General features: G+C 43.7%; 1 protein-coding gene across 4 annotated transcripts in view; it reads right to left on the reverse strand.

The window, feature by feature from the left end:
* IFT122 (intraflagellar transport 122) overlaps positions 1-27,078 on the reverse strand; it is a 73,777-nt gene that overhangs the window by 35,029 nt on the left and 11,670 nt on the right. For 2 of the 4 annotated variants that reach the window (XM_070433591.1, XM_070433590.1), the window contains exons 3-15: positions 26,288-26,372; positions 21,203-21,281; positions 18,620-18,696; positions 15,572-15,638; positions 14,437-14,583; positions 13,290-13,466; positions 11,058-11,133; positions 9,020-9,211; positions 8,708-8,846; positions 7,298-7,500; positions 6,283-6,420; positions 4,814-4,978; positions 2,546-2,743 (exon numbers count right to left, since the gene is read on the reverse strand). In XM_070433591.1, the coding sequence (XP_070289692.1) occupies positions 2,546-2,743; positions 4,814-4,978; positions 6,283-6,420; positions 7,298-7,500; positions 8,708-8,846; positions 9,020-9,211; positions 11,058-11,133; positions 13,290-13,466; positions 14,437-14,583; positions 15,572-15,638; positions 18,620-18,696; positions 21,203-21,281; positions 26,288-26,372 (1,743 nt within the window). The remainder of the gene's footprint in view (positions 1-2,545; positions 2,744-4,813; positions 4,979-6,282; positions 6,421-7,297; positions 7,501-8,707; positions 8,847-9,019; positions 9,212-11,057; positions 11,134-13,289; positions 13,467-14,436; positions 14,584-15,571; positions 15,639-18,619; positions 18,697-21,202; positions 21,282-26,287; positions 26,373-27,078) is intronic. The other 2 variants (XM_070433593.1, XM_070433592.1) reach the window with 1 other exon arrangement.

Consider the following 27,078-nt stretch of genomic DNA (forward strand, 5'->3'; position numbering starts at 1 on the left):
ACTGCATTTATCTTGAGGTCAGCATGGCAGTCTTGGTAGAAAAAACTTTCAATCAGCATAGCATGTTTGGCATGATTGAGGAAGATTGGGTTTCTGATGGATGTGGTGCATGAGTTTGGGATGGGGAGCAGATGAGGACTGCAAGGAAACAGTCCACAGGGGCTGTTCTTACCTCTCTTTCTGCTGCCACTTCTCTCCCTTCTTTCTCTGGCTTTCTTTCTTTCTTTTTCCTTTTCCTCAAGTCTGAATTCCACTAATATTTATTGAATAACTGTTCTGTGTTAGGTACTAATAATCTCTGCATCAATGAGTAACATCATCAGCTATGGGGAAGAAATGAAGTCCAGTTCCACCCTTTACAACAGTGGTTCTCAACCTGTGGGTCGCGACCCCTTTGGGGGTTGAACAACCCTTTCACAGGGGTCGCCTAAGACCATCGGAAAACACATATATAATTACATATTGTTTTTGTGATTAATCACTATGCTTTAATTATGTCCAATTTGTAACAATGAAATTGGGGGTCACCACAACATGAGGAACTGTATTAAAGGGTCGTGGCATTAGGAAGGTTGAGAACCACTGCTTTACAAGAAGCCAAGCCAGGGCAAGGTGTGTGGAGGGAATATAGATTAATGTAGCCTAGCTAAAAGGCAATCTGGAAACATGTCTAAAATCTTTCAAACGTAGCATAAATAGCCCTTGGCCCAGCAATTTCACTTCTAGGAATTTATACCAAGAAGCTAAGATGGGATAGGTGCAAAGACTTAGCTATTTATAAGAGCAAAAAGCTGCAAACAGCACAAATTGCTAACTGGGTTCAGTAAGTTGTGAGAGATCGGGACAAAAAAAAATAGTCACTAAAAACAATATGGGGTGGAGGTGAGGCAGCAGGGAGGAAGGTGTGGCCATAGTAAAAGGTAAACCCAACACCAGGGATCTCATGCACTTTGGTGTGAATACACCAACCTATTCAGGTGATAAATTTGTACTGCAGCATTGCAAAACTGTTACCAGTAGGGGAAGCTGGGCAAATTGTACAAAGTATCTCTGTATGATATCTTACAATTAAATGTGAATCTACAATCATTTTAGCTAAAGAAGAACATTTATTGACATGGAGCCATGTTTCTAATAGATTGTAGGGTGAAAAAGCCAGATCGCTAGTTGATAGCCAACAATTCATACAAAGTGATGGGTCTGCAATATGTAAATGTTAGGTTAAATCAGAAGATGGAGATAAAGGAAGGTAATTAAGTCTCTCTTATTTATAGTCCACATTCAGTAAAATAAGTGCAGTAAATCTGAGGTTTCATCTATAGGAGCAATATTTATAGATAATAAAAGTCAAAACAACATTATTTACAGTACAATTCCTCTTTTAAAATTTTATACACAACTAGAGGCCCGGTGCACAAAATTCATGCACTGGTAGGGTCCCTCGGCCTGGCTGGTGATCAGGGCCAATCTGTGGGGCAACCGGTGGGGCAATCGGGGGACCCCCATTGGCACCCACCTTGGCTGGCCTGGCACCACCCGCTTGCCGGCCCTGCCTCCTGCCACCGCCGCCGGTCACCTCCCTCTGCGAGGCAATTGGGGGACCCCCAATGGCACCTGCCTTGGCTGGCCTGGCGCCACCACTCGCCAGCCCCACCCCCCACCGCCACCGCTGGTCACCTCCCTCTGCAGGGTGACCATAAGGGTGATCGGGGGGCCCCAGCTGGCACCCGCCTTGGCTGGCCTGGGGCCTGTGTGCTGGGGGCAGCTCCTGCATTGAGCATCTGCACCCTGGTGGTTCTGCTGCTTGGTCAATTTGCATATTAGGCTTTTATTATATAGGATCATATACTCCTAATTATATATTATGCACACATTACACATACATATAAAAAAGGTCTGGGTTGATATTTTCCAAAATGTTTAAGAGTGAGTTTCTCCTTAGGATGGGATTCTGAGGGCTAGTCTCTCCTTGGTGCTTATCTTTATTTTATGACAGTTCTACAGGCAGGCTCACATTCCTGCCTCCCATTTCTATTCTGGCCTCCTGCTAGTGTGAGGCACTTGTGCAGATAGTACCATGCTCCCTTTTTGGCTCACAGACCTCAGCTCTCACACCCCATTCCACCTATATTATCTTTCTCTCACACACACTACCCCCTTCATATGCCTGTGCATACACCCTGCTGGACTCCCAGCTTTGTTGGCTTACTCTACTCTGCCCCAAGCACAGCTCCCAGTGAAACACAACTCTGTCTGCTGATAGACAACCCTGTGTACCCCTCCCTGTCCCTACTAGGAAGTGGGGATCAGAAAGAATTAAGGTTCAGTGATGCTGAGTTTTCTGCCCAAAGACACACAGATTGCATGGGATGGAGATAGGATTTCACGTTCAAATCCAGAGTGCCTTCCATGACACCACAGCTATCATTCTTGTCTCTCTTCCCTCTCTCCTCACCACTCCCTCCCAAAGCACCATTGAGGAGCCTGGCTTTCCTGGTCTTGCCTGTCCTGCCACTACTGAGAGCTGACAGACATCCCGGGTTACCTGTGGCACCTCCACAGCTGATATGGAGAAGGCATGCAGGCAGAAGATCTTGGAGCCGTTGTAGCCTACCACAAAGCCCTGCAGCTTCTGCTGGTGCACAGGGAAGGTGCTAGCTTTGATGTTGAGGTAGCCTCCTCCCGAGAAGCAGAGCATGTCCTCACACTGGGTGTTCCAGGCCACACTGTTGGCATTCGGTTCCTGAGGGACAGGGATGGTGAGAACCCTGTAACTATCATCCTGGGCTTTGACACAATTTCTACATTCAGTCAAGTTCTCTTGTTAAAACCTGAATCACATTAAATTGCTAACAGTGGGATAGAGGGAAAGGGAAGAAAAGGGGATTGGAAGAAATGGATAGGAGGATAGAGGCAAGCACTTCCATGCACTTTTGTATGTTGGAATTTTTGAACAAGCAAGCATTACTTTTGAATAAAAATTATTATCCCCAAATATTAATCATTACATAAAAAGTGAGAAAATCAGCAAAGTGGATTCTACTTCTGTATGGAAGAATGTTTAAAGGAATATATTCCAAAGAATTAACAGTAGTTGTCTTTCCGCGGGTGCTTTATATTTTCTGTTTTTTATTTGCCTGAAATTTTCTTTTGGTTATGAATATTTATTTTTCATAATAAGAAAAAGAACAGTGAACTATTTTAAAATTAAAAAATAATATATTGTCTCTACATTTATAATCTGCACACTGTAAGAATACAATCACCCTGGGAGGTACTCCCTTGCCCCACCTCCTCTCAAAGATTTCTGCTCAGCTCCAGAGACTTGGGCACCAGCAGAAGTTCATATCTTTCTGCCTAGAATCTTTTACAATGTCTGAATCTTTTATAATGAGCATAGATTATTTTTATAATGAGAAAGAAAACATATAGCTGTTTGCATTTGCAGGGGTAGGGGCAGTGGAGAGAAGAAAAAATAGCTGAGAATGTTTATGACCCCTGGCAAGGGCTGAAAATTACCTTTCCCGGCCCACTACAGAAAACCCTCAGTGGGGACAGGGAATAACACACGCCTTTCCACTCCTATATGGTTCTGGGCTGGACACGGATTCACACCTGGGAGCTGCTAACCTACCTACAGGGGCTTGTGTTGAGGCTGGGGAGATGAGAAGTAACACTGAAGGCCCTATCTTGTGGCAGGCACTATGGTGTCTTACTTAGTCCTGTAGTTCTATGAGGGGGAAATTATTAGTTCTATTTTAGAGGTAAGGAGAAATAAGACTCAGAGAGGTTCACTAACTTGCTTGAGAGATGAAGGCAGAGCTGGAGCCCAGATTTGTCTGAAGGCAAAGCTTATGCTCTTTCTTTCCCCTAAACCACTCTGCCTCCCCAGTTAAGAGTGAAATGTTATCAACTGGGAGTCACTGGGGCTAGTGGTGGCCAGGTACCTCCTTTCAAATGACCGAGGTAGCTCCCTACTGCAGCACCCTTCCACCCTGCTGATTCTATCGCTGAGGACAAGGAGGAGACCTCAATCTGCCCATTATACTGGGAAACCTTTAGTGGTTGAGAAAGCCAATCAGGGGAGGGTTTAGCTTTGGGGGAACTCACTTCAGGCAAATAGGCCCTGACCACTCACAGAGCCCTAAAGAGGCAAAGAGCAGCACTAAGTCCAGTAGAAAGCCAACCAGGCACTGGGCATAGAGCCTTTGGGCTCTCTTCTCCAATGACACACTTCCTCCAGCCCCAGGATCAAATGATGTGTAAGCAATGCCTATCCGCAAAACAGTTCACATTTGCTGGCTGTTATAGCATCCTTGTGAAATAGCAGGGAGGACTTCCCCCGTGTCTCCCTTCCTTCAGATGGCAAAACTGGTCCTGTTTCTTTACTGTGTCTTAGATTATTCAAAGATGCAGGCAGCCTCCAGGAGGTGAGCAGCAGACTTTTTCAAAAGAATCATCACATTAACCCATACACTGATAGCCTGCAACATGCCACACTTAGATTTATTAGTATTAATTTACTGCTCTCAGTAATCTTGTAAGAAAATGTTACTTGCCTATCTTACTTGCAACAGAACCAAAGTTCAAAGAGACTCACTCAGCTCCTGCAGCTTATGTGTGGGAGGGGTTGTCTGTGTCTGGGGCCTCTTAGACTCTGCACCCCTGCTTAGACCCTACACCCTTACACCTCACTGCTCCTTCCAGAGGCCCACCTGGAAGCCAGAGCATAAGCACCTCCTATAAGGACTGGGAAGCTAGAGGAGTGTCTCTAATCAAAGGATCATGTCCTGGACACTCCCTGGGACTTCACCTGAAAAAGCAACTCCTTGGTGTGAATGTCATAGACCAAGCACGTATCGTTTTCATCCACCACGGCCAGCTTTTTTCGGGAGGCGCTCATGTCCAAGCAGCGCACGGCTGTGGCCTGTTTCAGTAGGACAATGGCAAAGAGATTGTCCACGAAGATCTTCAGGATCTGGCAAAATTTCAGAGAAAAAGTGTGAGTCACCATGGCAACAAGACCCTGTAATACTGCCAGGCTGTTGGAACCCATGTGTTCTAAAACAACAACTCCCACTAACTTCACTAGAGGCTCAGTGTAGAGAAAAGGACTCATCAAAAGAAAAAGACCAGGGCTTATCCTTAGGAGAACAGAGTGTAGTTCATCTGAGGTCACCGAAGTAATGACATGTTGGCCCCAAGACATGACAAACTTACTTGAAAGTCTGCTTGACTGGGGATTTGTTAATGACATTACCCAACTGCAGGGTTAGGAAACACAATTCAGCAGAGGTCTGAGTAACTAACACAGGAAGAGGCTACTGTAAACACTGACATCTGGTATAACCACTGCAAAATGATGATGATGATGATGAAAGCAATCAGTCATTGACTATTTTTGATAGTTGGGTAAAATATTATCCTCATTTGTAAAACCTGAGCCTCAGAGAGGTGAAGTGACGTGCGTAGGGTCACACCGCTATGAGTAGCTAAACATAAACATGACCCCAGGTCAACCTGCCTCCAAAGTCCATACTTTCAGGCCTCACACTGGAAGTGACATTGTGACAAAAAACATGTTCCTGCCCTTTGGTATTGCTATTCTATACTCCTGCTAAATCATACTCCATGAGTCCCATCCTCAGGAAAGGCCTGACAAACCTTTACCACAAGCCATCTGCTAGACAGCTTGGCTCTCAGGCTAATGCAGTTACATTTTTACTTTCAAATTTCCATGAAGCCCACTTAGAACTTTTCTTATTTTGAGCAAAGAACACACACAGAAAACTGTTTAACTTTGTATAACCTAGATTTTCCACATCTATTTGAGCAAAGGGCCCACTTTTCTTATAATATCTAGTAATAGCCTACAGACCAGCACCTTCTAGGACACAAGCTAGAACACACTGCCTTAATCCATTCACTGCTCTAATAGGGATCCAACCTAAGGAATGATCTCTGCCTCCCTCTCTAGCAAGCCACAGAAACTGCACCTCTAACAAATCTCCCACCATCTGGGTGACTTTCAAGCCCACTAATCTACTCAACTCTTGGCCCAGCGGTGCAGTGCCAACTCTGCCAGAATGGGGCATGCTATGAGTCTGAGGACCACCTCTTCTTTGGCCTGAGGCTATCCTTATAAAAGGTAGCTCTAATGTGCCCATGAAGGGAAGAAGCCTTTTCTTGCCCTGAAAACCTATCTCAGGGTCATAACTTGACTGGTTGCCTGCATCTGCATGCAGATAGTCAGACTGATGGGCAACCCAAAAGAGCACTCACCTGTCCATTCTTCAGGCCTACCAACAGACCTTCCCTTCCTGGCGGGCCACCAATCACCTTGATGTAGCGAATGAGAGATTCCATCTGCCACTCCCGCTCTTTCACTCCACTGAAGGACAGGCACTGCAGCCTTTTCTCCTAGAAAGCAAACCCCCCTCTGCATGGATATTCAACAGAATAAGTGTTCCCCAGCCCTCCAAAGGAGGTCTTCCTGCCTCCGAGGGGTGAAAAACACTTTATATTCAGGATCTATCTAACCTAGTCCCCATGATTGGTATCGTTAATCTTCATGAAAGTCTTCCCATGGATCCTCGCTCAGCCTCAGATCTTCTGTGCAGACCTCTAAGCAGCCAAAAGCACACCTGTTTGCCGCTTGTATACTATAAACCTGTGGTACCCCTAAACTGCTTAAAGTTCTAGACTTTTAGAGATATTTTAATAATATTTTATGTCTATAGTGATTCCTAAAGGAATCCATTTTATCACTTTCAATAGGCCTAGTTTCATGAAACAAAATCCACCTCTACTTCCAAGAAAGATGCTGGGTTGGCCTTCTCTCAAAGTCTTTTCAAACTTCTCTTGGCATTGACCTAGACATTTTCTAGGAAGCTCTAAGTTGAGAAATATTTTTCTGTGGAAAAAATCTATCAGAAAGTAAAAACTCCCTTTACTGTTTTGAATTAAAATACATTGTTTTTTGTTTAACTGAAGGATATCATAAATTTTTATGTGTATATGTTTACCAAAAAAAAAAATCAATCTGCATTTTGTGGGATATCAATTTAGGCTTTAAGTCATTAAAATATATATAATCCCAGTATAACAAAGTACTTTGTAATACAAAAAAGTAGTAGTCTCCTGTTTATGGCCCATGACTTTCTAGTAGAGTCTGGCCATATAGATGTCAACAAAATAAAAGCAATAACCAATTCGTAATGACCAAAAAACCCTGCGTTGGGTACCCTCTCCTTGGAGGAAGCATAAGGTGGATTCGGTCTGATCTGCTGCGGCTTACCTGGCAGAGGATGATGTGATCAGAGCACACCACCAGGAGGTTGCATTCAAACTTTTTGACAATCTTCTCTTTTACCCGGTAACGCATGTCTGATGAATCATCTGAATACAACTCATAGATGATGATTTTTTCTGGCACTTGGATAGCTAATCGATTTTTGTAGATGGCAATTTTCTTGACAAGCTCTCTGCATTTAATCCGAACTGTCAAAGGAAAAAAGCCCAGTTCTAGCAAGAAGTTGTTAAGTAAGGTAGAAGGCAGAGAAATGAAAAGCTATCATTTACTTAATGCTACTGGCAATTAAAGGAGACACTCTCATCAAAAAAATCTTTAGAGTATCTAACATGTACAATCAGCTCTGCTAAACACTGGGATCCAAAGTCATATATAATCTTTGTTATCCAAAGCTTACAACTGAGTATGGAAAATGATTCTTAATGCTACCATCACTTGCTGAACATAAATCTAAACTCCTCTGCATGGCACTAATGGCCCCTGATGATCAGGAGCCCACCTGAGTGACTGCCCACAACTCTGGTCACTCTCCAAATACCACCCTTGACAACAGTAACCATGTGTAGTTTGTGGGGTACACTAAACTCTCACACTCATTATGGACCAGGTGGAGAAAATGTCTCCAGAAGGGATGCTTTGGAGCTACACCCTCACCATACTGTTGGAATCTTCAAATGGAGGTGCTCCCAGATGGGGACCAAAGGATGTCTGTCATCTGAATCTGCAAGACAACTCCCAACCAGAATCCCTACTCACAGGCATCTGGCAGTGTGCTGCTGTGTCCAGTATATCTGGATATGAATACACTTGAAACAAGTGGATTCTCAGCCTATTTAACCAGCCCACCCCCTTGGGTGGATAGAAGAAAAGACTGAGTTTAGACTGACTGCACTGGGCCTGGAACCCTGATCTGACTGAGCTTGTGGAAACCCACTGCCTCTGCTTATCTCTGGGGCAAGGACCTGACCGAAGGCAAGCTGAGATGTAACTGAGGAAGAAGTACCCCAGAAGTGCCTCTGACCAGAGAGAATGCAGGTCCACAAAGACCCATGGAGGTCAGCCACCATGGCTCTAACTTGTTATATATTATCCTCCCTTAGTTAGGGAGTCCATGTACCCCTGGAATTATCTGCAAAATTTTGTGAGTCTGTGTGGTATTTTTTGAGAAAGTGTTTCTTGCTTTCATTAGATTCTCAAAAACATCCACATTCTCCCCTCGTCCTGCCTCCTCACAAAGAAAAAAAAAAAAGAAGAAGCAAGAACCAGTGGTCCAACGTGTTTCAAAAAGACCAAGGAGAAATATTTCCTACCATTTCACTTGCCCTATCAGCAGTCCTCTTAACCTATGCCTCTCCCCAGTATCTAGAGGGCAAAGGGGCTCTACCTGCCTTTTACCTTTCTGCTCAGTGATCAGGTGCTGCACGATGACATCAGTCATGCTATCTCTGTATGCATACCGGTCCTTATAGAGCCCATGGACAGTGCTGAAAATAAGCTGGTAGAAGGAAATGGTGCCATCCTGGCAGCCTACCACCTGCAGGGAAAGAGAGGTGTCAATTCCCAGCTCTCTGTGGAGAAAGAATCTACCTTCCCATTTGTCAGGAAAAAACATCAATGATTTGACTGGCTAAGCAAATGTTCAGTAGGAACTGATGTTCAGTTCCTACTCAGACAATGGCCCAATAAAAATGAACTTCCTCTTCTTACCACATAGTTGGAATCGGGCTTCACTTTACAAGTCCACACCCAGGAGTTCTGCTCCCCAACAGTCCCGAGCCGCACTCCATCCTTGGTGAAAAGGGATACTTGCTTGTCTGACCCCCCCAGTAAAATGTACTCCCCTTTAGTAAAGTAGCTAATGCAGCAGGGGTCAAAATTCAGTGGCCGATCCTTCCCAATCTGAGGAAAGAGAACATACACTAAAGGAAAAAACAACTTCTGAATCCTGAAACTCAATAAATGTTAGCTATTATTACTATTATTATTATTAAGCCAGATCCCTTTAAATGTCAAAAACACTTAAAATGCCAAAAATACACAAATTACACCTAAGCCTAACACAAAAGTGTAGGTTTGATTTACTTCATCATCCCACATTTAATTCTAAATCTTCCCAGAATTAAAAGATACTTACACAAGAAAACAATTTTACTGTTCCAAACAAGTTGGGGGTTACTTTCTCAGAAGACTGAGGTTGCTTATCTGTCAAAAACTCTGGGCCACAACATGAACACAATATTTACCATGGCCCTGACTACCATATTGAGCTTTTTTTATATTTTCACTATAGTAGCAAGACCCCATTTCCACCTAGCATAGTGTGGTTAGATGTTCCAGGAAACTTCTAATACCCACCCTCAGTGCCAGGTACACAGTAGATGTGCCAATAAATATTTATTACATGATTATGGACACACATTAAGTGGATGAATACTAATAGATAGGACCAGGGAAACTGGATGCTAGATAATTAAAATGATGGTTCTGAGAAAACAGCCATAGGAAACTGAGAAAATTCTTTATTATATACAACCTTTATTTTTACTTGACTACCAAAGAAATAAGCAATGGTAAGGTGAGGCAGAAGAAATGGCTCCAAAGTTAGGCTAAACATACCTAAAACCCCCACTTCTGACATGATATGTTTTGAGAAATAAAGATGCTGTTAAACAAAAGCCTCCATTGAAATGGCTGCATTTCTCATTTGCTTGGCTGTGGTAGTAAGCCATCCCCACCACCTTCACTCTAATCCTCAATGTCTCCAGTCTCCTAACAGATTTCCTACCACTAGGCTCTCTTTATTTTAATCCACCCTCCACAGAAATAAGGAATTCTCTGAAACAAGAATCTGACCAAGTCGCTCCCTACCTAAATCTATGGCTCTGAAATACTCACAGAATACAATGTTCAAACTCTATATTCACACTACAATCTTGTCTCATCTTCCTTTTTAGCACCATCTCTCCACAAATCTTGGGACCCAGTCACCCTGAACAACTCACTGTTCCCTGAGTTGTCATCTATTTTCATTCCTCCCTGCCTTTTCAGATGCTATTTTCTCTGCCCGAAACACCATTTTCAATGCCCTCTGCCTAGCAAACTCCTTCTTATCCTGTTCAAAGTCACCTCTACAAAATCTCCCATCTCCACCGAGCAGTGATGTCACCCTCTTTTGTGTCTCTATTGCTATCTTTCTGTACAGCTCTCTGTCATGCCATGTATCACTGCACTGGGACTGTTGGCCATCGAGTACGTCCCCACCAGCCTGTGAACTCTGGCAGAGCAGAGGCATTAACTTACAAAGCTCAATGTCAGTGGCTCCTAACACAGGTGAAGGGCTGGCCTAAATGGGTGCTTATAAATGTGGGTAGGATGGAGAAAGCAAATATAGAAGGCAGGGTCGTGACCAAGACCAAGGCCTTACAGTCAGACCAATCTGGGTTTTGATCCCATGTGCCACCATTTACTAGCAGTGTGAAACCTCGGGCATAGTATTTACTTCACTGCTCTGAGTCTTGTCTACTCATTTCTAAAAAGTTGATAATCACAGGGTTTTATTAGACTTAAATGAGATAAAGGATGCACAGCATAGAGCACAGTGCCTGGTATCACAGCAAATAACTCAATAAATAGAAGCAAACAACAATAAGTTATAATTACTAATAATACAACCTCAGAAAGTGAAAAACTATTACAGGCATGACTGTAACTGTATCTCCCACTGGGTCTGTACAGAGCTGCATACCTGTTTTCCACTTAGTTGGTAGAAGGAAAGTTTCTGCCCCCAATCAGCTACAGCCAGGATGTCGTTACGTTCCTCTCTAATCAACAGAAGACAAAAGAGGTTATGGGGGGCCGTGGTCTGCTGATGAGTTAGCCCTAAGGGTTTAACAAACAGGAAAAAGAAAGCCTGGCCAGCCTGTCAGATTGCCAAATGTACAGTAGCACTGAGGCTAAGTTATAATATGGGCCAACCCATCAATCAGCCCCATAGGATGAGGGAGGCAAGGCTCCGTTCAGCCTTCCTGGGAACTGTTATTTCACTAAATGCCCTACCATGAGCTTGTGGCACCAGGACACAGCCACAGTGAAGCTAAAACCCTCATTTCAAAGCTTCCTGTGGAGCAACAATAAGAAAGGGCAAGGCTGCAGATTCAAGAGTGCTTTATTTTAGGGGAGGGTTAGAGGCGGGGGGGGGGGGGGGGGCGGGTAAGAGATCAACCGAAGGACTTATATGTATGCATATAAGCACAACCAACAGATGAAAGACACTGGGGGCGAGGGGACGAGGGCAAGTGCCGGGAGGTAGGAGAGGCTGGGGGGAGGTCAGTGGGGGGAAAAAAATGAGACATATGTACTACTATTTGTAATAATTTAAACAATAAATTAAAATAAAAAAGAAGAAATAGAAAGAGTGCTTTATTCTTATGTACCACACAATATAGGGAGATAGAGAAATGTCTTTTGCAGTGGGAAGGCATGGATTGTCTGACTTTTTTAATATACAGAGGAAAACTTGCTTGCTCTGCTTGAAGAGGGAAAATTAATACCTAAACTAGGTCCTCTCACAGTTAGGATGAAATGGTGTCTGACTGGATACTGTAAAAATAAAAGTAATGGGCTCTCTAATGATCAACAACTGTCTCTGAAACTGAGTCCCTATCAGGATCAGTGCCTTGGGACCAGGACTGTAGGACCAGCACGTGGGAGAAACTGAGGCTGGGGATGAGGCTACTTGGGAATCTAGTTTAAGAGTTTAATCCCTGCCTTTGAGGCCTGGTCTTAACCACCTAATGTTGCCTCCTCTGTTTATTAGGTCCAATTTTCCTGAACCCAAACCCTGGTGGTCAACGGCAGCACCATTAGATATGCAGGCCAGGAATGGTACAACCTTACCTGCAAAACTCAGCTAAGAGTGCAAAGTGGCAAATACCACGGGCACTAATTCACAACTAAGGGGGAAAAAGACAAAGATCAAGAGCGATGTTAACAGGAAGGGACCTGCAGGTAAACTTTGTGTGACTGGCACTGAAGTCCAAACACAGTCTAGGAGCCCAGCCTGCAGTGAGCCCTCTTGGGCATGCCAATATGCCTCTCAACTGGGTTCAAGCCCCATGAACTGAATTGGTGGTTTTCAACCTCTTTTTTTCATTGGGTCTCCACCAAAACAAAATTCATGTTAAGTAATAAAAAGGATTACTCTGTTTGAAGCACAGATGGTGACCTGAAGCCCACCTCTCCCTCCTTTCCTCATCCCCCCACCTCCCACCTCCTTTTTCCGAAGAACCGCAGGTACCACAGAACAGTTTGGAAAGTTCCAAGCCAGACCATTTTTACCCAATCAGAAAATCCTGGCTATCCCAGCTTTTCCATTCCAGAAAGAAAGAATGCCTGAACAGATAGGATTTGGGTTGTGAGGATTATGGGTAGGTTGAAGGCTTCTTCTCTGATAAGTGCTCTAGAAAATGCAAGGTAAGGTATAGTGTAGGAACAGGCTAAGAAAGGTGTCCAGTAATAGAGGAGGTGTTAAATGAATTATGGTACATCCACACAGGGGCATACTATGCAGACATTCAAAATCATGTTTTCAAAGGACTCCTAATGTTACTAGACAGTGTTCACTCTGTGATGTTAAGTGGAAAATGGAAAGTAGGATGTGATTTAGTAAATTATATGAACACACTGAGGGGAAATACAATAAAATGCTAACAGTGGTTTCCTCAGAGGATGGGGTTTTACAGAAGAGTTGAACTTTTTCCTTTAGACTTTTCAGTATTTCCTGAAGACTCTCAAAGGATGATTTTATAATCCACACACAAGTTTTAAAAGGGTGTGTTTCCCCCGTATTGGAGGAGCTTTCACCAACAACAACCTCAAACCCTCTTAGAAAAGAGCTTAGAGCAGCATCTGCCCCAGCAGGTCTGCTCCGGGGTCTGTCCCTTCCAAGGAGGGTTCTCGCTCCTCGGGACACACTCACAAGTTGTCGTCCCTGAGACTGTCGTCCTCTTCCTCTGGCTCTTCCTCCTCTGCCTCACTACCCTGACTACTGTACACTGCTGACTTCAGAGTGGAAGGAATTTCCTGAAAATATCTGTTGACAATGACTTCCTCGGCATCCTCGTTCTCTCTGTTCATCCAGAAACTCTCCCATCGGCTGTAGACAATAAGTGGTTGTTCACAATCACAATGCCTAGAACTACACTAAAGCCATAATTTCAAAACCTGTCAAGGAGCCCCTGAACCCTGCCGGAAGAGGACAGCAACCAGGTACACTGGGCATCCTGCTTCTCATGAATTAAAAATGGTACCCTGAAGCCACAAAGTCATCTGTGGCCACAAAATCAAACAGCAGGAACTTGGGGGTAGGCTAATGGCTTTGAAGGCATTAGACATGCATGGTACAGCTCTGGGCTGGACAAAGTTATTCAGGAAGAAGCATAATAATCTGGTACAGAAAGGCAGTGGAATTACACAACCTTCTAAATCAAGAAGGCACCACCTGTAAAGTGACATTGGGCTGGCAAACAATGAAGTCCTTTAATTTACCTGCAGAGGACTCTGTGGGAGACATTGGTGGTTTAATATTACAGGATTACATAAAGAGCATATAAAGATATTAGCCCACCCTCAAAGTCACACTGGCATAGAAAGAAAAGTGTGTGTAAGGTTTGAGAAATTAGATGCCAATTGTTGTGGGACTATAGAATTTGGGGACACTTATAGACTTAATTAGGCTTTTCTGGGCAAGGGCAGCAAAAAAGACTCATAAAAAAGCTATTTATTATTGGGTGGACACATGTTCTAACCAACTTGGAGGAAAGAACTGAAAGAGGGAAAAGACCAAAATAAAGCCACAGCAAAGAGGTGAGCTATTGATTCATAAGAAAATGGCCCTTCTGTGTCACATGTGTGCATGCGCGCACACACAGTTTGAGATGGCCTAGATAGCGCATCTGCTTAGCTAAATTTCTGGGATTTATTCCAAAACACAAGATGGGTTCTTAAAAAATTCCATTAAAATGGAAAAGGTTCCAAAACATATCAGTCAAGTGGACTGAGAAGCCTTTGAATGCATGGAGAGAAAGAAACAGTGTGCCCTAGAAAGAGGATAGCTGTAAGAGCACCTTGAAGGGTTCCAGCAGATGGACCATATCGGGGAGAGGGAGCCCCCAGGCCGCTCGATCTTCACTTTTTCCTCTCCATTTTTGTTCCGTAGGCTGATGATTCCATTGAACATCCCCAGAGCCAGGTACTGACCATCATTTGTCCAGCTGTTCACACAACCAGCAAAGGGCACAGGGAGAGGGAAAGGAACACACAGAAAGTAAAAACCAGTGAGGATGATGCCTTGGTTGATATAGAATCTAATGAGGCAGCAATGGTTAAGCTCATCCTGGTGATGATGTAAAAATTAGAGGACCAGACTTAAAATCCCATTTATTTCTGGGATAAACAGATAGATGTGAAGATAGGAGCCCCTTTTTCTGAGCTCTCACAGCTCTCTGTACAGACCTCCATGATAGCCCTTAGCTTGTGTCTGCATTGCTGGGTCAGCCTCCTTTCCCCACTTATCCTTTCAATACCCTCCCACTTCAAGAACACATTAAGAACACAATTTATGTCTTGGTGTATTCTAGGCCTCTAGAACAGGTGCTTAACAGATGTTGAATGAAAGGAAGGCTACACTCAGAAGCTGAACAACAAGAATAACTACCATTTATAAAGTGTCTTCTATATGCCAGGCTCTGTGCTGTATGCTTTTAGATTCTTTAGTTTGTGTGCATTTCACAACAGCCCTATCAAATCAGTATTTTTATCCACTAATGTCAGATGAGGAACCTGAGGCTCCAGTTAGAGAGATTTTGTAACTTTCCTAAGGTCACTGAGCCTGTCAGTGATCCATCTGGATATGAATCCAGGTCTAGCATCAAAGCCTATGCTTTCTCCAGTGCCCATGCCGCCTGGAAAGGACAATCTTGCATCTCCAGAGAGTCTACACTGAGGACAGCTGTAGGCTGAGGAGGTTTGTAACTAGATAACTGCATGAAAACAATTTATAGTTTTCTTTTGCTTGATGGTCAAAGGCAGGTACAATTCCTTCCTACCAAGGAGACCAGAAAAGAAGGCAAGAGGAAACACAGGGGCCTAAACCAACTAGCTAACACAGACTTTCTCTACTATCTGAATTTACTGGATTTGAGAGTCTGTTTAGACAAGAAGGAAACATAAAGTCTACCTTCAGAGCTGTCTCTAACTCACCTACAGCAGGTGATCTTGCTGCTGGATTTGTGCTTGGAGACAGACTTCTGTTCAGGAGACCACAAGCCTTCAATGAAAAATAATATTTAAAAAAGACAGATTGGTTGGAATATTACTCAGCAATAAAAGAGGAACAGAAAACTGATACACAGACAACTTAGAGGATCTCTGGAGCTTTATGGCTGAGTGAAAAAAAAGCCAATCTTAAAAGATCACACACTGTATGATTCAACTTTATAAATTCTTGAAATGACAAAATTATATAGAAATGGAGAAGAGATTAATAGTTTCCAGGTACCAGATGTTAGGGATAATAGGAAGTGTAGGGGAGTAGATGATGATAAGGAGTATCTTTATGGTGAGGAGAAACCCAACATCCTGGTTTTGATATTATATAACAGTTACATAAGATGTATCCACGGGGAAACTGGATGAAGAGTACATAAGACTTCTCCATTATCTTTGAAACTTACTACGAATCTATAATTATTTCAAAGCTAGAGGCCCAGTGCACGAAATTTGTGCACTTGGGGGAAGGGTCCCTCAGTCTGGCCTATGCCCTCTTGCAGTGCAGGAGCCCTCGGGGGATGTCCAACTGATGGCTTAGGCCCACTTCCCCGCAGAGAGTGGGACTAAGCCAGCAGTTGGACATCCTTAGCACTGCTGTGGAGGCGAGAGAGGCTTCTGCCACCACCACTGTGCTCGCTAGCTGTGAGCCCAATTTCTGGCTGAGCAGCACTGCCCCTGTGGGAGTGCACTGACCACCAGGGGACAGCTCCTGTGTTGAGAGTCTGCCTCCTGGTGGTCAGTGCGCATCATGGTGACCGGTTGTTCCACTGTTCGGTCTATTTGCATATTAGTCATTTATTATATAGGATAAAAAGAAAAAAGGAAGATAGATTGGTGAATTTATAGCCAACTTTTCAGAGGTTTTACTGCGAGAAATGGCAACTTCAGTGTAAATAACTGTTATTATTGTAACCAGAGTACAACTTAGCATTCAAAGTAATGAATGATGCTTTCTGGGGATCTGATTTCCACTCCCAGGCCTCACCACAGCACATGATCCTATACAAGCTGTGCCTTGTCCATGGCACATTGGTCACCTTCGGCTTGCTCCCTCCTGCCCCAGATGCTATGGCTTAGGGTCCCACAACAGGCAATATAAACAAATTCTACCCTTTGCCTGAGCCATATGGCATAACCAAGAAAGTAAATATAGTGTGAAAATATATTTATATAGCAAGATGCAACATCAAACAAATGGTGTTTCCCTTTACCCTGATCCAGAATGCCTCCCCAAACATTTCCACCTAGTGCATATTATCTGTGCTCCACTGAGCCTGCCCGCAAGTCTCTAGCTGAAAGAAACCCCGCCCTCCTGGGCCTTCCTCAGCAGCACTTACATGACTCAAGTCCAATCCCTGGCCCCACCACTTACTTGCTGGGTAACCAGTAACTGCTTGCTCTAAGCCCCAATTCTTTTTTCATCATTGGAGTGAGAATGAGAATAATGACCTGACCTAAAGGGTTGTCATAGAGCTCAAATAGGAATTCATTTTTTACCCTTAGCACAGTACCTAGCACACCACAAGCATTCAATAAGTACAGTTATTACTATTACTTTTTTACAAATTCTACCTCCCCTCCTACCTCTGACTACAAGTTCTTTGAGGGCAGGGATTCTATTTTGTCTTCTTAATCCCAAAAGTAAGCACATTCACATGAAAAAAATGCTATATTTTATTAATGAATGATAGTCTTTTGCCCTTTTATTTATACTCTAAAGGCCCAGTGCACGAATTTGTACATGGGTGGGATCCCTCAGGGTGGTCTGCAGGGATTGGGTCCCAGCTTGCACCCCTAGCCTCGCAGCCCCACCTGGCATCCTGCCTTGGCCTGGTGCCGCCCCCCCCCCGCCCCCACTTACTCCACCATCCAGCCTGTGGGGCAATCGATCGGGGCCAGGGGCCCCCCGCACCCTGCCACCATCACTGGTGGCCGTCTCTGGGGCAATCAGTGGGGCAATTGGGCCCCCACTCACACCTGCCTTGGCCTGGAACCACCTGCTTACCTGCTCCACCACCCCTCCATGGTCCCAATCTTGTCAGGGTCCATCAGGGCTGGCAGCACCTCCACTGCTGCCCGCTGCTGCTGCTGGTCGCCCGCCATGTTCCGCACTGCCCCCTGGTGGTCAGCGCACATCATAGCAAGTGGTCGAACTCCCAGTCAAACAACCGCCCGAGGGGACAATTTGCATATTAGGCTTTTATTATATAGGAGGATTCTCTCTTTTGAACCTCAGAACTTTATCAGTGAGACAGATGGTAGAAACACGTTCATCTAAATAAGGAAAGTCAAACACTGACAGGGATTAAGTCTCTGACTTTTTGATAATGGCTGATCTATTGTACCTACTATCTTTTAGCACAGAAAACAGAATTGATGAGCTGAAAGCCAGAAGTGACCTTGAATAGAGATAACCTACAAGCCTCTGCTTACTTTGCCTCCCTGCCTCAATGGACACTACGCTGACCCTCCTCTGTGCCAGCACTATGCCAGTGCTGAGGCCAGAGTGAATGCTTCAAAGCATTCAACCTCTCAGGAAGGACAGCTATAGCCACCACACCAGTAGCAACAGTGAAACACTGTGCAAGCAGCAGTTACAATGGTGAAGAATTTCACACATACACAGATGTCGAAGGACACGAAGGTGGGGACAACTGAACTGTCTGTGAGGCATGGAAGGCTTCCCAGAGGTGGCAACACCAGGTTATACCAGTGCTCTCCATTTTCCATTTTCCTTCCCTGGGGCCTTTCTTGCTGTTTTCCAGATTTCTTACCAGACTCAGTGTCATCATTCACTTTCTTGGTTTCTATACAATTTAAAGAATAACTATCGTTTCCCCACCCTTGCCCACCCTACCAGCCAATTAAGGGAGAGAGATATCATAACTCTCTTGGGACAAAACCACCACCTTCTGGAGAGATTTCAGTATTTTCTGCTCAAATCTACAGTTATTCCAGGACAAGTTCTCAGGAACCTACCAAAATCATTGGAGGAACAAGATGCAAGTTGATGTGTAGCAGGATTGTAGGAGACAGACTGGATAGAATCGTTGTGCCTGGGAAGTAAACAATTATAGATTACCAGAGGCCCGAAGAATGAAATTCATGCAAGAGTAGGGCTTTCTTCCCCTGTCTGCTGGCACCAACTGGCTTCCCTCTGGCACCCAGGACCTGGGCTTCCCTTCGGCACCCAGGACCCGGGCTTCCCTCAAAGCCCTGGCTTAATCCAGAAGGTCATCCTGAAGGACATGTGGTCTAATTAGCATATTACCCTTTTATTATTATAGATTATGCAGCAAACCGCAAATGTTTTGATGGCTACAATTGAAATGATGAACCCACAGTCTGACTACACATCACAAGCTCTTATGCAAGTGACCAACAAAAAAGCATAGGAATCAATTCTCTTTCCCCTGGATTGCCCCTCACCCCATTTTTATCTCTTAAACATTACCCACTCATCAGTCTGGCCACACTTAAATGCCACCTCCACCAGGACTAGTGTGCTGGCCATCTCTGCTTTGTGAGCTGATACAATGATGTAAAGCACTTAGTCTAGTGCCAGCTGCATAAGAAGTGCTTTATTAATGGCTGTTATTCTCATTGTTTTGTGAAGGCCTGGAAATATAAGATGGAGGTGCAGTGAAGATATTTCAAGCTAAGCCCAGCCGGCGTGGTTAAGTTCGATCTATGAACCATGAGGTCACATTTTGATTCCCGGTCGGGGCATGTGCCCGGGTTGCAGGCTCGATCCCCAGTAGGGGGCATGCAGGAGGCAGCCAATCAATGATTCTCTCTCATTATTGATGTTTCTATCTTTCTCTCCCTCTCCTTTCCTTTCTGAAATAAATAAAAATACAGTGAAAAGATATTTCAGGCTATGATCTGAAAATATGGCAAATCCTTAGACAACAATGAAAGCTAAGTGAGTCATGTACCACACTTGGCATCTCAGCCTGTTTTATTCCTTTACTTCCGGGTAACAGTTTACTCACAACTTCACTCATTCATTCATTTATTCATTCAAAAGTTGTTTGGTAATTTGTACAACCATGTTCATAGAAGCATTATTCAAAATAGCCAAGAGATAGAAGCAACCCAAGTGTCCACTAACAACATATAAATTGATAAAGAAAAATGGTCTATACATACACTAGAATATTATTCAGTCTTAAAAAGGAAGAGAATTCTACCTGGCTGGTGTGGCTCAGTTGGTTGAGCATTGTCCTGGGAAAGAAATCTTGCTCATTCAATTCCTGGTCAGAGAACATACCTGGGTTGTGGGTTGGATTCCGGTGAGAGCATGTACAGAAGGCAACTGATCAATGTTTCTCTCTCACATCGACGTTTCTCTCTCTCTCTCTCTCTCTCTCTCTCTCTCTCTCTCACCATGTGCTCTGGTGAGGATTTAAAAAAAAGAAAGAGAATTTTGACACATGCTACAACATGTGTCAGCCTTTAGGATATTATGCTAAGTTAAATAAACCAACCACAAAAGGATAAATACTATATTATTCCTTATTACATGAGGTTCCTAAAATAGTAAAATTCATAGAGACAAGTAGAATGGTGGATGCCAAGGGCTGGGAATAGGAAGGGGAGTTGTTTAATGTGTACAGAGTTTTAGTTTTGCAAAATGAAAAGAGTTCTAAAGATTGGTTGCTCAACATCATGTATATACTTAACACTACCGAACTGTACACTTAAAAATGTTTAAGAAAGCCCGGCCGGTGTGGCTCAGAGGTTGAGTGTAGGCTCATGAACCTGGAGGTGATAGTTCGACTCCTGGTCAGGGCACATGCCCACGTTTCAGGCTCGATCCCCAGTGGGGGATGTGCAGGAGATGGCCGATCAATGATTCTCTCTCATCATTGATGTTTCTATTTCTCTCTCCCTTCCTCTCTGAAATCAATAAAAATATATTTTAAAAAAATTATTTCTTGAGTACCTAATACATATATCAGGGACGCAGGATGAACAAAAACAGACGCAGTGTGTGCCCTCCTGGAGTTTAAAGGCTGATGGGAGATATTCATCAATCACAAGATAAATGTAAAACTACAAATGTGAGAAATGCCATCGAGGAACCTGACCAGGTCTAAAGGGCCAGGAAAGGTTTCACAGAAGAAACAGCATTTGAATCTGAGAGCTTCAGGGTGGGTAGTGTTAACTAGGGAACAAGAAAGACTATGAGCAGAGCCTCTGCAGTGAGATAAGCCTGGAGCATTCCAACCCCAAGTTTCTGTCTGTTGCCACTGGGTGGATATGAGGCCATTCCCTGAGATGCAAGAGGAAAAGTTGGGACAGGGTAGAATCTGTGATATCAGATTCACTAAACTTAGCTATATGAAAACAAAGCCCAGCGCTGACCAAGCTAGTAGTGCTCAAGAAATGTTCATTCACGTACCTTCCTATACCACCACATAACGCCATAACTTCATTTCAAGTTTAATTGCAGAGAAATAAGTTATTTCTTATACCTTTTCTAAGGTGCTTTTGCTATAGTTGCTCAATAAGATAAGAGTCAAAATAACAATACTGTACATCTAAATTGTTACTTACGTGTACTTCAAAATGCCTTCCAATTTTGACGTCCAGATAATAACGCTTTTGTCAGCTGATCCAGAAGCAAAGCGCTTGCCTAAAAGTATTTTTAAAAAGAAAATTCTCACATTTATTTTAAACCAATATTTCCCAGAATATTTCTTAGAAAACTGGTTCTTTTAAGGTCTCTAATAAGTGCCAGCTGCTTCTCTACTCCTTCTTCTTATCAGTACTAGGCAGCAGTACTTTAGAGTCAGGAAGTTTGGGTTCAGATCCTGGTCTGTCTGGCACCGAGTAAACAAAGATGTATTGAGAGTCTACAATCTGCTAGGAATCATGTTCTGTGCTAAGGATCAAGTAGTGATTAAAGCACACATAATCGCTACCTTCACATAGTGGGAAAAGCAAGCATTAAATTGATCCAATACAACTACAATATGGTAACAAAAGAAATATGAGAGAGAATAACTTGGGGTACCTAATTTAAATGAGGGAAGGCTTCTCTGAGGATCAGATCCTTCAGTTGAGGACTAAAGGTTGAGCAAACCTTAGCCAGGTGCAAAGAGAGGAGAAAGCGCAACCCACATAGATAAAACAGATGGCAAAGGTCTTGAGGAAGGAAAAGCCTGGCATGTCTAAGGGGCTGAAAGACAGCCAGCATGGAACTCCAAGGGCACAGGAACTGTGAAGGGGTAAGGAGGAAAGGGGAGGGATCTCTAGGAGCTTCAGGGCCACAATTGAGATCTTTCTCTTTATCCCAAAGAAAGGCTTTAAGCAAGAGTGACAGATGAGATTTTCATTTTCACACTACTGGACTTTACAAAAGAATGGATTGGAGAGAGGCAACATATAACAAGTAATTACTTATTAATTACATTGCTACAAGTTTGCAAGTGCTTAGAAGTAGAGCAGGGCATCATGGCAGCCAACAGCAGGGAGCCTTCACCTACTCCAGTGAAAGATGATTAAGAGGTAAGCACAGGCTAGATTCTGTACACCTAGTTAAGGATGTTTAGACTTTATTCTTAGGGCAACTGGAAGTTGATCTTGGGAAAGTCACTGTTCTCTGAGCCTCAATGTCCTCATCTGAAACATAAGGAATATTCATAGTATATCTTCTTCAGAGATTCTCTGTGGGGGTCAACTCAGATAATATCTGTAAAGCACCTTTCACAGTGACTGAAACAGTAGATATTAGGGTGAGCCGTATGACATTGCTGCAAATACTAAATAATAGAAGCTGCTTTCATATGTGATTACTTCTGTCACTCTTCTCCCATTCTGGCAGGTAGTAGGTGATGAAAGTATGGACTACAGGCTCAGAGTTTGAGTTGGAGTTTCCAGTGATGTCACTTATCAGTTACACACCTTTGTATTATGGTTGCTCATTAAATACTTATTAAAACTTAAGAGAGCCCTGGCCAGTGTTTCCCAGTGATTAGAGCATTGGCCCGTACACCAGAGGGTTGTGGGTTTGATTCCCAGTCAAGGGCACATACTTGGGTTGCAGGTTTATCCCTGGCCCCGGTCAGGAGGTGTGCAGGAAGCAACCAATCAATGTGTCTCTCTCATATCAATGTTTCTCTCCCACCTCCCTCCTTCCCTGCCTTCCACTCTCTCTAAAATTCAATGAAAAATATATCTTCAGGTGAGGGTTAACAACAACAAAAACTTAAGTGAAAAATCAGAAACAAGCAGACTTAGAGAGCAAAACCATGATTTGGGGTATCTCCATTTCCAGGGCCAAGGGAAAAAGACCAGTTGAGAGAAGTTAAAAGACTTCTTAATCACTGTTTAGTAAGTGTCATGAAGAGGCAGCATGATGTACCAGAAAGAACAAGGGCTCTGCAGTTGGAAGACCTGGGTCGGGCCCAGCTCTGCCCATTACCTGTGATCGTTCCAAGCCTGTTTTCTCATCTGTGAGAGGAGCTGAGAATCCGTTTCCTGTCTGTTTCAGAGGACTATTGGGAGGATCAAATGAGATAATGTGTGTGACGGGACTCTGCAAAGTGCTGACAAATGCCACTGATGACAGATCACACTCTGAAATCATCAAGGGCCTTAATGGTGTTGCAGGCCCAAGAGCCCCAAGGCTTATAAACTCCAGAGGTCCCACAGGTCTCCTAAAGGTATTACTCTGAACTTGAACTCAAAAACACATAAAAAAACATGACTTCCATGGCATAGCACATTTAACTAAAAGGCAAGAAAATAGTGTTTTCTTTGCCACTAACACTTGCTGCATGACCTTAGCAAGTGATTTGACTTCTCTAGGTTTTCATGTAGGTCTAAAATTAGGAGATTGAGCCCGGCTGGGGTAGTTCAGTGGTTGAGTGTCAACCTATGAACCAGGAGGTCACGGTTCAATGCTAGTCAGAGCACATGCCCAGGTTGTGGGGGGCTCGATCCCCAGTAGGGGGCGTGGAGGAGGCAGCTGATCAATTCTTATTGCTGATGTTTTTATCTCTCTCTACCTCTTCCTTCCTCTCTGAAATCAATAAAAACATATAAAAAATAAAATAAAATGAGGAGATTGGGCTAGATCAGATTAAAACTGTATGCACAAAATTGTGTGTATATATAAAGTATGTGCATTTTCTAGAAAGGGGTCTATAGCTTTTATTGGATCCTCAAAGAGGTCTGTCAATAAAAAGAAGTTAAAAGCCTGGAGCCTGAATGATCTCAAAGATTTGTTAAAACACTATAACACACTGATTCTGTGGCTTCTCAGCAGTGGTCACAGAATGCTATCTTCCATATTATATTCATTTGACACATGTGAAAAATGAGAATCAGAGAGATTCAATAATCATCTCAAACTCAGAGCTTTTGGGGTTGGAACTTGAAGCCATCTCATTCCAAACCCTGTGTTCTTTCTATCAATCCCATGCTGTGGGTAGCATGGATTTATTTTTAACTCTCAAAAGCAACTTCATGTACCCATTTCTCTGACCACCACCTCTCTTTTCACCCGACCTGATACCCCAACTCCAATAATCTTTCAATCCCACCAGAACCTACCATCTCTCTGCTGTCCTTCATCCCTTGCAGTCCTCTCACCCCTCATTACTCAGCTGAAGTCAATGTATATAATCACTCCTTTGCATACATCTTCATTCCTTCACCCTCTTATTTTATTTTCAGAGGTGCTTGTAAATCCACTACTCAGTTATGTCCAATTCTCCACCTCCTCCACCCTTGCATCTATGCAGCTCAAAGTGGTGGAGAAAAAGACAATCAAAGCAACTGATCTCATTTTCAAGCTTCAAGTGGGCCCTTCATGTCATTGGGGGTCTCTCACCATACCTCCTGGTTCCATTTTACATTTTTTCCTTTCTCCTTAACTCTCTCACACCTCCTTTCCCATCCTCACTCTCAGTTGATGTTGCTTCCTATTTCACTGAAAGAATGGAAGAGAATTTCCATTAGAAACCTACCACCACATGCCCCCGCCCCCCGCCAGCACCTGCAGCGACATCTTCTACCTTCCACCATGCTCCATCTAACCCATCTTCTCTTGCCCACTGGATGCTTTGTTCTGACAATGCCCTCTCCTCTCTTTTATAGCACCCACTTTTCTCAAGTCAACATGTCCAAAACTGAACTCCTGATCTCCCACTGTATGTTTCTCTACCTGCAGCCTTCTGTATCTCAGTGGAGGGCAACGCCATCCTTCCAGTCTCTCGGGTCAAAAACCTTGAGGTCAGCCCTGGCCAGTGTGGCTCAGTTGGTTGGGCGTCGTCCCGTGCACCAAAAGGTTGTGGTTTGATTCATGGTCAGGGCATATGGGGTTGCAGGCTTGATCTGGGTGGGGGCGGGCAGGAGGCAGCTGATCAATATTATACAGTGGGGCCTTGACTTACGAGACCGAGCTCGTTAAGGAGCTCGTTAACTCAAATTACTCTGTCAACTCAATGCAAAAAATCCCTGAGAGACAGCTGGTATCTCAAAAAACTCGTTAGTCAGGACACTTGTAAGTCAAGGCCCCACTGTACTGTTACACTCTCACATCGATGTTTCTCTTCTCTCTTCCTCTCTCTCTAAAATCAATAAACTATTATTTTAAAACAAATGAACAAACAAAACAAAAAACCATGAATTCCCCCTTGACTCCTTTCTTCATACCCCACATCTGATCTGTCAGGCAATCCTATTGGCTCCACCTTCAAGCTATATCCAGAATCTGACCACTTCTCACCACTTCCTCTGCTCCCAGAAGTCTGAGCCCCCATCACCAGTGTTATAACACTTGCCTGGATAATGCTTCCTCACGCTCATCTCCCTGCCCCAACTCTCTCTCCTTGTAGGCTGTTTCAGCAGCTAGAGGGGTCTTTCTAAAATGCAAGTCAGATCATATCTCTCCTCTGCTCAGAACTCTTAGTGGTTCCCTATTTTCACTGAGCATCAAAGCCAAAGTACTCATGACAGCCAACATGATCTGGCCACCCAATGTCCGTTACCTTTCTACCCTCATCCCCTACTGCTCCGCCCGATTCTCACTGCCTCAGCCCCTGAAAGGCACACTCCCACCTGAGAGCTTTTACACTGGCTCTACCCTCTGCAAGGAACTCTCTTCCTTCTCCCAGATGCCCACCATCAGAATCTCACTGCCTCCCCACCTTCAAGCCTTTGCTCACTTGTGCCTGACTCAGTAAGTCTACCTCACTACCCTATTCAATACTATACTCAATCCACTATCCCACGCACCACTTTCAAGCCCCTTATTCTGACATACTTTTTCTTCTTCCTTAACACTTATCTTCCAGCACACTATTTAATTTACTTATGTTTATTACATATCATCCCTCATACTGCCCCTTCTTCCTTCCCCTCCCCCATAGGTATAAGCCCCATAAAGGCAGGGGCCTTTGTCTGTTTTGTTCTCTGAAGTACCTCAAGCAGCTAGAACAGTGCCTGGCGCATAGATAGCCCTCAATAAAACTCGTTGAATAAAATGATTGAAATGAAGTCTATGAGACTTAACTATCTTCTGAAACTGCAAGCTGTACTTCAGCTTACTAAAAAGATAAAAGAGTGACTAAGGAGAAAAATGAAAAGCCACGAGACCATTACAGAGCCCATAAACCCAGAGCAGCCTCTTACCATCCTTCGCATATGCCACGCAGTACACTGTGTCTTTGTGTCCCTTTAGGGACTGGAGTAAGGTGCCATCAGAGGTGTCATAAACCTGGCAAAAAAAGGGACAACAGTACACATTATCCAAATGGCATTCATTAGTTAGAATTCCTACAGGTTGCTGCTGCTACTTTTGTTTTTATAATGTGGACGAAAGGGGCCACATGCTAACCTGACAAGCTCAGGGAAGACCTGCATGGCAGTCTTGCAAACTCAAAGACCTAAAGCAACCACAAAGGATGGTCTGAAATTAAACTTTAACTAAAAGCAGTTATGGTGGGTAGTCTCCTCCTAGGCCAGTATCTTCACTGACATGGTCAACTTTTTCCTTAACTGAGCCTATCTGTCTTTTTGCTGCTATGATAACATCCTTGAAATGTCTGGGTAACTTGTAATTTCCCTTTTTCCGGACTCCTTGGGGTACAACCTAATGTGCCTGGGCGCCAGGACAGATACCACAAATTCCTTCATTGTTATTGTTATCATGTTAATTGTTGACTGTTAACTATCCTGCACCCACCTAAGTATGTGTCTATCATTTTACTTTTTATCCATTCCCAGGGTTCCCCCCCCCCCACACTTTGCTCTCTAATCTATCACCAATGGATCTCACGTAACCCCCACCTACGTCCTTTCCTTTGATTTGCAATGTATAAAAATAGATCAGAAACCACCATTCTCTGGAGCATTATCCCAATCCGTTGAGATACTGCTTCCCAGGCAATTGTTGACAGTTTGGCTCAAATAAACTCATAAAA

Source organism: Myotis yumanensis, unplaced genomic scaffold (genome assembly GCF_028538775.1).
Source record: "Myotis yumanensis isolate MYYU_CA2020_CCGP unplaced genomic scaffold, mMyoYum1.0.hap1 SCAF_14, whole genome shotgun sequence".
NCBI classification, from domain to species: Eukaryota; Metazoa; Chordata; class Mammalia; order Chiroptera; family Vespertilionidae; genus Myotis; species Myotis yumanensis.